Source organism: Suncus etruscus, chromosome 2 (assembly GCF_024139225.1).
Source record: "Suncus etruscus isolate mSunEtr1 chromosome 2, mSunEtr1.pri.cur, whole genome shotgun sequence".
NCBI classification, from domain to species: Eukaryota; Metazoa; Chordata; class Mammalia; order Eulipotyphla; family Soricidae; genus Suncus; species Suncus etruscus.
The window spans coordinates 74,858,517-74,873,103 of record NC_064849.1 but is presented as its reverse complement, the minus strand read 5'-3'; the positions used below and the strand labels follow the sequence as shown (position 1 = coordinate 74,873,103).

Here is a 14,587-nt window from a genome sequence, read left to right as displayed (position 1 = left end):
CTCATTTTAACCTGTTGGCTTTTTTTCCGATGTTTTATTAAAAAATCAAACACGTATCATACCCATATACTTTCATCTATAGAAGAAAACATGAAAAGCTAAATGTTATACACTGAGAAAAATCATGCCATATACACATATATGCCAAAATAAGTATTCCTTTTCCTTTACTGAATTCCAGATAAATCTTCAGTATTATTCAGGTGCTTTATATGCTTATTCTTTTTTTCCAGCCATTGCTCACAAAAATGTGTTTTCCAGCTGTGAACTATGAAACCTTCCATTCTTTTCAGAGAGACAATACACCATAAAAAGCTCAGAAAAAAATCCTCAAACTTAAAAAAGTATTAGCATATACAAAAAAAAACACAATGTTATGTTTGCTGCCGTAAAATTAAGAAAATAACGGAAATACTTTATGAAGTTATTCACTTCTACCAGTTAATGGTAGAACTTTATGATACATTTAATCAAGACAACTAAAATTGTTACAATATATTTGTTTTGTTCATGCTTCTTGATTTTAGAAATGAAGACCTTTCAAAATCTGTTGAACTTTAAATATGTTGAATATAATATAGGTGGGATAATGTAGCCTGCTCTTTCCATACCTGTAAAGCTATAATTAACCCTATAACTTGGGGAATCCATGGTTACTAATGAGATGAAGCAGAGCTGACAACAGCTGCTAATTGTAATCATAATCTCATGTTGCAAGTGGCAGATGTATTTGAGAAAACATGTTTGATGAACAGCTTTACTGGTGGGTGAGCATTATTAGTTTCCCAGATTTCCCTGGAAAATGTTTCTTGGCGATGTTTATTATAGCTTATTTCTGCTCTGGGGATCAGAAGTCCTAAATTGTTCCTAAAGCAAGCAGAAGATCATGCATTACAATGTTGTTTTCTTGTTGAATCACTGTTGTTTTATTGCACTCTAATTAGGTATTGAAAGCTTTTCATTTCTGCATATGTGTCAGGCTAAAGGCGTCATCATAGAGGCTGTATTTTCAGGTATAGCTGTATATATTAAAATTCTTCACTGTATTCTTTTAGGGACATAGCTTGAGATTTACTAGTTCTCTCAATTAACTTTTCTGTCTGACACCATCCTTATATTTTATAAGTGAAGATATGTACATATTCTTTTTGATTTGTAATTTTTTCCAAAAGTTAAGTCTCTGGAGTAACAAATTATGTCCCTAGAGTACCAGCGGGAGTAATTCTTAAGCACAGAGCCAGGAATAAACCCTGATCACAGCTGGGTGTACCTCTAAAATTAACCACCCTCCAAGCTGCATGAAAAAGAAAAAAAAAAAGAAGCAAATAAATTCCATTACTAAGTAGTTTCTTTAAATTGTAGTAAACATTTAAGAAAAATATAGCACATTTTGTAATTTTGTGTTTTGTAATTTATGTATTGTGTCAACTCTTACAAAATCTTAAGAGTTAAAAAAATCTTAAGAGTTCATCTAAAAGTTTATGGAAACACTTGCAGATATATATATATATTTGCATAACCTATAGGTCAATTTTTCCTGTCAGCATATATCTTCTCAAAAAACTTACTTTACTAAACTGTTCATGGCATCTGGGTCATATGCTGCAACCTGACCAATGATGCTCCCTTCCTTCACATCTTCATCAACTTCTATCAAGTAAGAGATTTTACTGAACACAGGGGGCTCATCTATATCTTCCACAAATATTTTCACCATGGCTGTGTCTTTGAAAGGTCCCAGGTGTCGAAATCGTGCATCAGGGTGGGTGTTACTTGCATCTACTCTTAAAGTATACAGCATTTTCTTTTCAAAATCTAAATTCTGAAGGTAAATAAAATAAGAAATATCAGTCTATGATGCAGACATAACAGAAAACAATTTTAATTTTTTTTAAAATAGCAACATCAAAATTTTGAAACTTTTAAAAATAAATTGCTATTATTGTGCTTTAGCAAACTAGTGTTACAAACAAGGCCAAAATATTTTTGTACAGCCAATTCATCTTATTTAGACATTATTAGGTTGCATGATTAAATGTAAAATGTCACACTTCTTCAAAATACATGCCACCTTTACATGTATTCAATAAGAATGCTATTGTCCCATCATGTCCTCTATTACATTCTTTCATTGCTTCAATTCCTGAACCTCTTCTCTGACTCAGACACCCAGTGGTCTGAGTGTGGTCCTAGTGACAATTTTAGGTTTTTTTTGTTTTGTTTTGTTTTTTTTTGGTTTTTGGGCCACACCTGGCGATGCTCAGGGGTCACTCCTGGCTGTCTGCCCAGAAATAGCTCCTGGCAGGCACAGGGGACCACATGGGACACCGGGATTTGAACCAACCACCTTTGGTCCTGGATTGGCTGCTTGCAAGGCAAACGCCGCTGTGCTATCTCTTAGGGCCCCTTAGTTTTGTTTTTACTCATTCATAACTTTTCATTTCTTATCTCACATAAAGAAATTATATAATAAGCTTTCTCTTAATAGTACCAGCAATTTTTGTAAAATTAGTTTCCCAAATATTGCTTCCTAATATATCAGTTAACATAGAAAAAATGAGCTTTGCCTTATAATTTGGGATTTGTCTGAATAATAATTGCATATACATTAACATTAATTCAAATTTCATAACAATTTCACAGCTTGTTTTTTTAGAGAATACATCTTGTTTGGAATATATAAATTCATTAATCATTATTACAAGGTCACACATATAAAAATAGAAATTTAACAAGCCATTCATATATATTGCTTGAAAGACTCCTTTACTGTCAAAGCTGGCATTTTAAGAAGACATTTTAATTATCTGGAATATAGCATGCAAAGTATAAAGAAAAATACAAACGGCAGGCAAGTATGAATTTTGGAGGAAAACTAGTATGTCATTTATCTTTGCTGAATCATTTTGTCTATTTTCATAATGTTCTCTAATAAACATTTTAACTTTTTTGGGGGGGAGGGAACACTTGGTGATGCTCAGGGGTTACTCCTGTCTATGCATTCAGAAATTGCTCCTGGCTTAGTGGACCATATGTGACGCTGGGGGATCAAACCACAGTCCATCACGGGTCAGCCAAGTGCAAGGCAATCGCCCTACTACTGAGCCATAGCTCCTTCTAATAAACATTTTAAACATTAATAATTAAAAATCAAATCAGAGGCTGGAGCGATACCACAGCAGTAGGGCATTTGCCTTGTAAAGGGCCGATCTAGGACTGAACTTGGTTAATTCCAAAGCATTCCTTAGGGTCCCTGAGCCAGAAGTAATTTCTGATAGTATAGCCAGGAGTAACACTGAGCGTCAAAGGGTGTGGCCTGAAAACCAAAAAAAAAAAAAAATCAAATCAGTCGGTTGCATAGACTTATATAAATCTCTATATTTAGCAATTTAAATATTTTAACATGCATAAAATAATGTACCTGCTTAATTTTTCTCCCATGCAGTAATATAAAACGCACACTTGAACTTCAGAGGATATGCAATGCTAGTATATTTTACTATTGGCAGCAGCAACAGATTTTAGATGCCAATAATAAAGATTACACTTAACTTTGAAGTGTAATCACACTATTTCAATTTATATGAAGCATAAATAGCATGTAAAAGGTGGCAAAAATAAATCCTAGGATTACCTTCCCTTAACTGAAAAGCAAAAGTAAAGTATAGTGCTTTCAATGAAAAACTGAAGACAGCAAAAAGAAACCTGTTTGACAGTTATAATCCCTTCCTGTGTATCCTTGTCAGTGATGACATCAAAAACGTCTGCTCCCTCTCCTTCAGCGATGCTGTATTCCACCTCAGCATTTGAGCCCACATCAGGGTCATTGGCTTTTATCCTTCCAAGATGAGTTCCAAGAGGAACAGACTCAGGAGAATTGAATTGATATGTACCTGAAAGTGAAACCAGAGTTCTTTTGACATTTCATTTTTAGATAAGAAAATAGTCCCATCTCCTTTGTTATTTTTTCTTTTACTTAAATAAATTAATTTTAAGGTAGACAGGTTTTTCATAATATTTCATTGTAAACTGTTAAAAAGTATTTTTAAATTGAAATGATGTATAAAGGCATAGCAGTCTCATTTTCTAACAAATGAAAGTTACAGAGGGATAAAATGAATGTTCAACATTTATTACGGTAATAGATGAATCTGAATGCCATTTTTTATTGCTTACAAGAAGATTCAATGTTGTCATTACATATTAAATCATTTAAGTTAAAAGGTATTTGTATTCTAAGTTGGGGAAGTAAAATAAATCTATATATTTAAGTTTCATAATATATTTATTAATGCACTTAAAGTGAAAATGAATGTTTCTGTTACCTACAGTTCTAACTATTCATTATGTTTATTAATCTAACTCTGAAGGCAATATATTTCTGAATATATTTCTGAATTTCCAGAGAAAGTAAGAACTAAGTACAAACTAATGTTAATAAAAAATCTTTTATTTTTTAAATTTAAAACAAACACAATTTATTTATTTGTTTTTGAGGCCACACTTGGAAACACTAAGGGGTTACTCCTGGCTCTGTGTTCAGAAATATTTCTTAGCAGACTCAGGGACCATATGGGATGCCAGGAATCGAACCAGGTCACTCTTGGATTGGCTGTGTGCAAGGCAAATGCCCCACTGCTGTGCTATTTTACCAAGAAAAATAGTTTTAGATATAGGTACTGAATAAGACAGTAGGTCCCTCTATTTATTTAATAAAATTAGTCATCAATGTACCCTTGTGAATACACTATCTTCAAAATTCTCCCAAAATTGTCATAATAGAAAGGAAACTACACTTTCTTATTCAAATTCTACCTTCCTTCCAATTAGCTGGTGTAAAGAAGTAAGACTTATAGTCTAAATCCAACTGCCTCTCTGAATTTTAACCAATGATCAAACTATTTACATTGTCTAAACTTTGTTACCTCATTTGTAAGTTTTGTTTTTTGGAGTATTTCTTGAGATTAGTTAGGTATTTGTGTGTGTGTGTGTGTGTGTGTGTGTGTGTGTGTGTGTGTGTGTGTGTGTTGCTTTGTTTTACATTTGCCTAATAGTACTACCAAATATTTTTGAAACATAACAGATCTTAACACTTTGAATTGCAAATCAACATGCAATTCATTAATTGAAAAATTTAAATTTTATATTAAAGGGAATTTAATGCAATTCACATTCTATGCTTGTTAGATTATCCCTATCTTTAGGAATTCGAGTATTTTACATTATTATGATTATATTCACCATCCAGAGCTGAATAGTCTAATATTTCAAATTTTATTAACGAGTGACAATGATGAGCAATTGATGTCAAAAAATTAGAATTTCAAGACCCTTAATTAAACATTTAAGTTAGGTTCTTTTCTCTTCTCTAAACTGCAAAATCCAAATATTTTCAGCAGGGAAATTGAATTTGTGCAGGATTTCATTGCATGCATAGTACTTATGGCTCAATGTAAATCCTTAAATGGTTACATCTTTAGAGGTTAACTAATTTAATCTCACAAATGCATTGTCACTAAATATTAGCATATCTAAGACATCATCACAATTATTATTCTATTAATCACAAAAGAAACAAAAGTCTATGCTGACAATTAAACAATCTTGCATTGATTTTATTATAGGATTTTACTTTAGAAAGCTAACAAATTGACAAATTTGTGCCTTTTGATTTTAAAAGTGATTATGATTTGTATACAGACAAGTGAACTAAAGAACAGAAGCAATAACACAAAGGGTAGGGTCTTGCATGTGGCCAACCTGGCTTCTGTATCTGGCATCCCATATTGTCCCTGAGCCTGCCAGGAACACAGAGCTACAAGTAACTTCTGAGCACAATAGCACACAAATAAAAAACAAGTTGAGCTAAAACAGTGACAGACACTAGATTAAAAGCCTGCTAATCACTATTATGGATCCTTACTATATAAAAGAAAGGCGTAAGGTAGTGTAGAAAGCCTCACAATTATTTAAAAAATAGAAAAGGGTAAATTAAGTTACTCAATCATCTATATTACTTTGTTTTCTTCAATATGAATGAAATAAATATAGACAACATTGCTTTCAATTTGATGGAAATTAAAAATTTGTGTCGAGAGGATTAGACTCTGTTCATGATGTGACCACAATATTTTTTTATATGAAAGCAATAAAACCATCCTTACTCTGGGGAAAACGTGGAGGGTTGTTATTGACATCCGTCAGAGTGATGTTCACTGTGGTGGTTCCAGAAAGACCTCCCATTTGGCCACCCATATCCTTGGCCTGTATAACCACTTGGTAAAGCTCTCTATTTTCTCTGCTCATGTCAGGCAATGCCGTTTTTATTATGCCTTTTGGAAAGAAGTGCACACATATTTAGATTTTAGGTTTTAAATCTAAGTCATAAAAGATTCATTTTATAGAAGTTGAGCATAACAAAGAGATAAAGTGTTAGCATACTGAAATATGTCTCTCAAGCCATAGACACATTGACATAATGCTTAGAACAGAAAGGATTCTAACACTGGCTATATTATTGAGTTTTGCTAAGACCAGAAAAGCATACTTTGGATTAAAAAATTAACTCATCAACAAATTTTAAAGAATGACACTTGATTAATTTTGGTGAGTGTCATACTTATATCTGCATTGTTTTTTTCCGACATAGAATTTAGTAAAATCTCAGTGCAAACTTTAATTTAGTGTCCTAAGTTTAAAATTCAATAAACAATAGCTAAAATGTTTGCCACGGCATACATAAACTTAGGGGAAATCAAGACACACACCAGTTGTATCCCCAGATTTTCCTGGAGTACTGAAATAACCACGGAATTCCTCAAAAGGCCAGTTGTGGCGCCTTTTCCCCCTTGTGGATAGTTGAAGAATTCCAGAAGAGATAACTATGTGATTGGTGTGACATTTTCTGTTATTATTTGGCTATCTCTCCTTTGTAAAATCTCAGGCAAAATTATGGCCTCAATCAAATAATTTGGCTCAGAAATTCCAGCACCAAAGGTTACTAAGAGAACCCCTTTTCTGGATAATATTTAGCGCCTAAAAGCAAAGACTGTGTTTTTTTCTCTTTTTCAAGTATGTCCTTGCAGCTTCAGTTTCTGGTAATCAAGAGAGTAGCCAGAATACAGACCCTGGGCTATTGACTCTTCTCAGAAAAAGGGAACCATACCTTAAGGGATTTGGCTTCTTCCTTTACTTGACCTCTAAAACAATAGAGCCCAGCTCAGTAAAAACCAGGTTCCTAGATAGTTTCTTCTTTCTATTAATCCCTGATTTTTGAATATGCTTGCAAGGAGCTTCCTGGAGTTATAACCTTCTCCTTTTTAACAGAATCCTTATGGCTCACACACATAGCTTAAGTATGGTTCACTGTTAAAATTTGATTTATGATTGTAAACTTTCTTCTTTATACCTATGACTGTTTCCCCCCTACCCCGTATAAAGCCCCCTGCTTAAAGATTAAACGTATAGCATTCCTGCCAGAAGATGTGTTGACCCCACATACTCTGTATGTGGTTTCATTGTTTCATATTTAATATTTTGCCGCCCGTACAACCCACTCTCCTTGAAGTGGTTTCCTTGAAATCCCACTAATGACTTTAGGACAGAAGCTGCTTCCAGCAAATGTTTATGATTAATAGTAACTTTTTTCTTCCTCTAATCCCTTCAATTTCCACTGCTCTACACTATTATCCTCAGTTTCCTTCCCTCACCCATAGACTTCCCCTGTTGGGGGCACATTCCTCTTCCATCATTGCCTGGTGTTCCCTTTCCTAATTTATTCCCCTTACCCCTACTCCCATGGTAAGCTTCCTATTGAAGATCATTTCTCCTGCTGTTCATTTCTATTATTTTGGGCATATTATATTTGCCTACAAAGTTTCTTTGTATTCCATATATATCCCATATATGAGAGAACATTCTGGTTTAAAACAATTTATTTTAATAGTTGGAAAAAAAAAACTTTTGTTTCTAGGGAATAACAGTGGGGAATAAGCAGAAGATTAAATAAAAATCACTAATTAATTCATCATACATTCAAAGGTATTGCATAATGTGAAAAAGATCATTATTGTTGTTACCTGATTCTGGATCCACTGAAAAATATGGCTGTCCTTGTAGAATGCTATACACCACTTTAGCACTATTACCGTAATTGGCATCATCTGCGTCTGTTGCAGTCACTTGTAAAACAGATGTACCTATAAAAATGCAACACATACAGAAAACTTAATAGTAGTAAATTTGATTTTATTTCTGAAATAAATCTTTGTTCAAGAGCAGTATGTATTTGAATACATTTGTATAAACAGTATCAGGTTAAAAAAATCACTTTTTTCTTTCCATTAAGGGGAAAAGAAAAACAATATATTTCTAAATCCTGTGTAAGAGCTCTTAATAAAATACAAAACGTATTTTATCTTAAAAATATGAACATAAGAAGACAAATGAACTACATTTTTAATTATGAAAATGGGATGCATACTTACTGATCCAATTGTGGCACATGTATTTTCCCTTTAGCATAGTAATCACTGACTGGAAATGGTATATTTAAGATAAATGTAATATTGATCAGCCTCCTGCTGCTTTTTATTCATGTAAATGAAAATGTTGTTGTTCACATGAAGAGCCATAATTGATATGAAAATGATCCATAGAGCTTTTTAAATGTGTAATACATCATGTTTTTTGTCTCCTTAAAATATAATTATCAGGAATGGAACAATAATACAGTGGACAGTTCACTTGCCTTACATACAGCAGACCTAGGTTCAATTCCTGGAACCAAATATGGTCACCTGAGTGATCTCTAAGATTGATACCTAGACACAGAGTCAAGAGTAAACCCTGAGAGTTACCCTGGGTGGCCCCAAACTAACTATGTATACAATATATAGTATTCATATATTACCTAGAACAATATTATTCATATATGTTCTATTATTATATTGAAAATATCAATTATTATCTGTAATATTTGAATCAGTAAATATTTCAAAATTTAGAAACTATAAGTATGATACATGTATTACTAAAATTAGTATCATACTATTTAATTTTAATTAATAAAATTTAAAATATTTAATTTTTAAGGGGCAATATTATATTAAAATAGCATTTTAAAGGATCTGGCTTAAGAATAAAAGCATAGTATAATTCATGATGAATTTTTAAATATATTTAGCAGATTAAGACAAAAAGTATAGTTTAAAAATATCTTAATTATATGTTGTACCATGGAACCTTGGACAAAATATGGGTATTTTTCTTTGCATTTCTTACTGCAATTTTTAAAGTGTGGTTTAGGGGTTGGAATGGTGGTGCAGCAGTAGGGCATTTGCCTTGCACATGCTGACCTAGGAGGGACTGCAGTTCGATCCCCCAGCGACCCATTAGGTCCTGAGCCAGGAGTGATTTCTGAGCTCATAGCCAGGATTAAACCCTGAGCATCGTCGGGTGTGGCCCAAAACCAAAATCTAAAAAAATAAAAAATAATAATAATAAAATGAATAATAATAAAAGTGAGGTTTAATTTTAAATTTATATTTTAATTTTTCAGTGAGAATTCCACAGAGTGATGGTGAGAGTTTCTCAAATTGTGTGTGCATATCCTTGTACAAATAAAAATAAATTGCTGCAATCCACATTTAGACTAGACAGACAGCTACTTTCAATTTGTTATATATGAGTATTATATGATTTAAGAACAGTCTGTATAATGTCTACTCAAAATTGATTCATATAACATGAGTACCTAGGGACTTCCTCTTGGGGTCTTTGTTTCCTGAACTGTTTTAAAATTGATATGCCCCCTGAGGACACTCAATCTTCTAGATGTAAAGCATAGTTATTGTTCCTAATTAGTAAAACTAACATCAGCACATTATAGATTTGTCATGAGTTTGTAAGACTGTAGACTTTTCAAAAGCATAGCTGAAATAGTTCTATATGGGTATAGAATTTGGCAATCTAACTAACAAAGAATCATTCCCAATCGTTAACCACAGTAACCCCTTTATTTCTATGTCCTCCCTACATACACTCTGGTCACTTTTACAGTTTTCCTTAAGTCTAAGAGAGTTTTGCCAGTTTTATCCAGGTTGTTACTTGTAGCTATTCATATTCCACAATGACTAAAACCACCTGGTCATTTTTTTCACTCCATTCCTAATTCCATTTAGCTTAAATATTTTAAGGAAAACTGTCACTAACCTTTTTTTCTAGGTTTTATGGTTTCGTGACATAAGTGTGTTTCATATTATTGGACTAATTTAAATATAAATTAAAAACAGACAAAAAATATTGGTTAAATGTATAGACAGTTAAAATTGTGAACATTTTTATGTTTTGCATAAAACAATATTTGGAAAATAAAAAATAACATAAATTTCCTAAGGAGTTAAATCCCAAATATTGTAAATTATATGATTTTATTTTTATTTAGTGTTTATCTGTTTCTAAGTCTTGGGGTATACAGATATTGAGAAATTTGTTTGGAACTACATACAAATGTGTACAGGGCTTACTTCTACATCTGTCCCTACTGGCTGTGTTCAGAAAAATTGATTTGGTTCTGGGGATTGAAACTTAATTTTCAGGTGGAAAGGCAGCATCTTGTAATCTTATCTTTTCAGATTTCAGTCTAAATTCTGAGTTCTTAATTATATAAAAAATCTTGATATTTCTATTTCCTATGACTATAATAAGAAGTTATTTCTATGATAAAATGGTATGACCAAAATAAAATTTTTAAATTCAAACTTAAGTTATTATTCAAAATAGTGCAAAGAAAATCTTTATCATTATTGTATGTTAGATAGTCCTGTCATTTCAGGAAAATTTTTTTTATCCAACCTGTCAGTTGGATGAATATTTAACAGGTGAAGCTATTGATTGAAATGCAATGGAATTACAATTCTCAGGATTTACCTTTAATATCAGTTACAAGAATCAGGAGACACATATACAATTTAAAATAATTAAAAATAGACTACCACTTGAATATAGTTCTAGTAATAGTTTTTGTTTTTGAAATAATCCATATCTTATAACTGCATGTTGAAAAATATTTTGCAGACAAACAAATATAAAGTTACTTAATATTAACATATACATACCAACTCCAGACATTTCAGGAACACTGGCAGTATATAACTCTTTGGTGAATTTTGGTTCATTATCATTGATATCATGGATTTTAATAATAAATTCAGATTCAGGCTCCACTTGTCGACCTGTTTTTCTGTCTATAGCCTTGGCACGAAGAATGTACAGAGATTTTTCTTCTCTGTCTAATTTCTTTGCAGCATGAATATCACCTGTATTTTCATCTATAACAAAAATACTGCCAGCCCCATCTCCTGTTAAGATGTATTTTAAATTTCCATCTCCATTATCTTGGTCAGTGTGCAGCTTCAAAGAGGTAGAAAAGAAAAGTTCTATGAATATAGGCATTGTTAATACAGTAAAAAGAGACAGGCACATATAAATTTTACCCTATGTAACTAACCTAGAGAAAATGAAAATGGTTAGGTTAAGACTCATAGTTGGAGAACTAAATATTTATGTTTTTTGTCTTCTTTAAATTTTTAACAATTATATTTGAAAATGATAATGGTCTAAATATATTTTTCTCTTTGGGCCACACCCGGTGAAACTCAGGGGTTACTTCTGGCTATGTGCTCAGAAATCGCTCCTAGCTTGAGGGACCATATGGGCGCCGGGGATCGACCATGGACCATCCTAGGTCAGCTGCATGTGAGGCAAATGCGATGACGCTTATGCCACCCATTTAGGCCCAATGATCTAAATTTAAAATGAAATCAATTGTAGTTTTTAAATCTGTTTCAAAGTATCTTGAAAATAATGCAGCTATAGTTTAAAACTGACGTAGATGAGCAAAATGTATAATACATCAATATAATTACATTACATAAATTCTAAAACTATTATAGGCTTAGAATATAAACATTTATTTTAAGCTGAATTTGCCTCTCAGTAGTACATATTATCACAAATAAAAACAAACATTCCAAACAAGGAATCAATCAGAAAAAGAATGCTAATGACACAAGTTATTATTTATAGAGAATAACACAACAGTCAAAAAATTTTCATTTATTTTAACTGAATATTTTAGATTCATTTAAAGAGGCCATTTATATAAAACCTATGGTTGTCTTTATGGCCATATAATAAATTTTCTAATAAAGCTAATGGTTTTTAAAATGAACTATTTTTAATATGTATGCCATAAAAATTACTGTTTTCGTGTTAGAGTATATTCATTGAGTAATTAAAGAAGATAAATGGACTTTGCATTCTCAGAAACTTTAAATTGGAAAAATATTAATGTTTTTAATATTTGCATTTAACTTAGCATTATTCATAAACTTACCATGTCAGCTCCTAATATGTATTTCATAATTGTCACTATATCCTAGCTCCAATTATTTCTTTATATACTATTCCATTTTGAATTTGGTTATCTAAACCTGTTTTATATAATACCACACTTTAAATGCTTGGGGTTCATATTTTATTACTCCAATTTTACAGTTGATTACAAAGTAATCACATGCGACTACTTATTTTTTTTATTTTTCATTTCTCCACATTCTTTATTTTAGTTTTTTATGATTTTTATTTTAATCATAGTTGCTTACATATCATTCACAGTAACATTTTAGGTACATATTAACATTTAATCAGGGTAATTCCCATCAAAGACTTGTCCTCCCTCCACCTCCTTTCCCTTCTGCCTCCCATATCCTCCACCCTCACTCCTGGGGCTGCTAGAATGAGTGGTCCCTCTGTGCCTAGCTTACTACTTAGTGATCTTACAACTGTTTGGTCATGGTACCTCCATTATATACCCCCCTAATTGGAAGGCGGGACTAGAGGCAACAACTTCTTTTAGATATCTTTCTCATCCATTCGTCTACTCACCCATTCATCCATCTTTATCTCTGTGAAAAAAAACCCATACTGATTGTGTCCTTTCTTGTACCTAATTTATAATTCCTTATCTATTTCAATTTCTTTTCCCTTGGATCTACTTCAATTTCCCATAATAAAGAAGTTAAGAATGGATGTTATTTTAGTATAAAACAATTGATTATATTATTTATCATTGTGTGTACAAAATATAAATTATGTATAAGATTCATGCTTTAATATTTTTCTAGAATCTAATGCAAATTATTGCATTATATTGTATAAACTTTGTGTTCAAATATACAATAAACTTCAATATAAGTGAACATAGTATTTCTAAACATCTTTACATGTTTATCTATTAACTTTCTGTGCAGTTCAATTGCATATTCTCTAATATTATACATTCTGTATTTGTTGATACAACTGACTTTTCACACAATGTAAATAGCAATGGTTCATTTCACCTAGCTTGATGTTCTTTCATTCTCAAAAGACAATTTATAGTTTTAATACCTGATATTTAAATATTTTCTAGCCCATTAACACCAATTTTATTCTATATAGTCTTCCTTAATAAATATTTATCATAATTCATTTACTTTTTCTCCTTTTGGATGTCTTTAAGAAACTATAGATAAGAATAGATATACATTGTTTTAAGTATGGGATACTTGTAATTCTAAATCATTAGACTTTTTGTATTAATTGTAGTAGTTTACCAGTAACTGGAAGTACTTACTAGTTTACCTGTACTTGCAAAAACAAGTGAAAATAAGTGATTAATTTTAATCATTAGAGTCCTAATTAAAAGAATATATGATTTGCCTCTTAAATTAGTTTTTCCTTGTATATATACTATAGGATTGCCATTGAATAATAGAAAAGTGAGAAAGTGAGATTATGATTAAAGTAGAACTTACTTTTTTTTAGTTAAACCACATCTTAGAACTTTATGCATCAGTAATATGTTTTATTTATTTATTTATTTATTTATTTATTTATTTATTTATTTATTTATTTATTTTGGTTTTGGGGCCACATCCAGTGATGCTCAGAGGTCACTCCTGGCTCTGAGCTCAGAAATTGCTCCTGGCTTGTGGGATACTGGGAGATCTAACCACAGTCCATCCAAGGTTAGCATGGACCAGGCAGACACCTTCTACATCTGCACCACTGCTCTATAACCCAGTAATATGCTTTTTTTTTTTTTTTTTTTTTTTTGGTTTTTGGGCCACACCCTGGCGATGCTCAGGGGTTCCTCCTGGCTGTCTGCTCAGAAATAGCTCCTGGCAGGCACGGGGTACCATATGGGACACAGGGATTCGAACCAACCACGTTAGGTCCTGGATCGGCTGCTTGCAAGGCAAACACCACTGTGCTATCTCTCCGGCCCCACCAGTAATATGCTTTAATGGTATCTTTTATTCAATAAACTTAGAAGCTATCTCATAATACACATTTTAGTACTTATTTTTTGTAGTGCTATTTTTTCTCTAAGAGGCAGACAAAGGAAATGTTTTTGGCTTTGTTTTGTTTCTCCAGCCACACCTGGTGATGCTCAGGGGTTACTCCTGGCTATGTCCTCAGAGATTGCTTCTGGCTTGGGGGACTATATGGGAAGCTGGGGGATTGAACCGCTATCCTTCCT

The 14,587-nt window shown here is 32.3% G+C and overlaps 1 protein-coding gene across 1 annotated transcript in view; it reads right to left on the bottom strand.

Moving 5' to 3' along the window:
• The window catches only part of CDH9 (cadherin 9), a 120,227-nt gene that overhangs the window by 13,350 nt on the left and 92,290 nt on the right, over window positions 1-14,587 (bottom strand). Inside the window, exons 3-7 of the mRNA XM_049768378.1 lie at window positions 11,118-11,412; window positions 8,079-8,198; window positions 6,165-6,332; window positions 3,706-3,893; window positions 1,569-1,822 (exon numbers count right to left, since the gene is read on the bottom strand). Of these exons, the coding sequence (XP_049624335.1) occupies window positions 1,569-1,822; window positions 3,706-3,893; window positions 6,165-6,332; window positions 8,079-8,198; window positions 11,118-11,412 (1,025 nt within the window). The remainder of the gene's footprint in view (window positions 1-1,568; window positions 1,823-3,705; window positions 3,894-6,164; window positions 6,333-8,078; window positions 8,199-11,117; window positions 11,413-14,587) is intronic.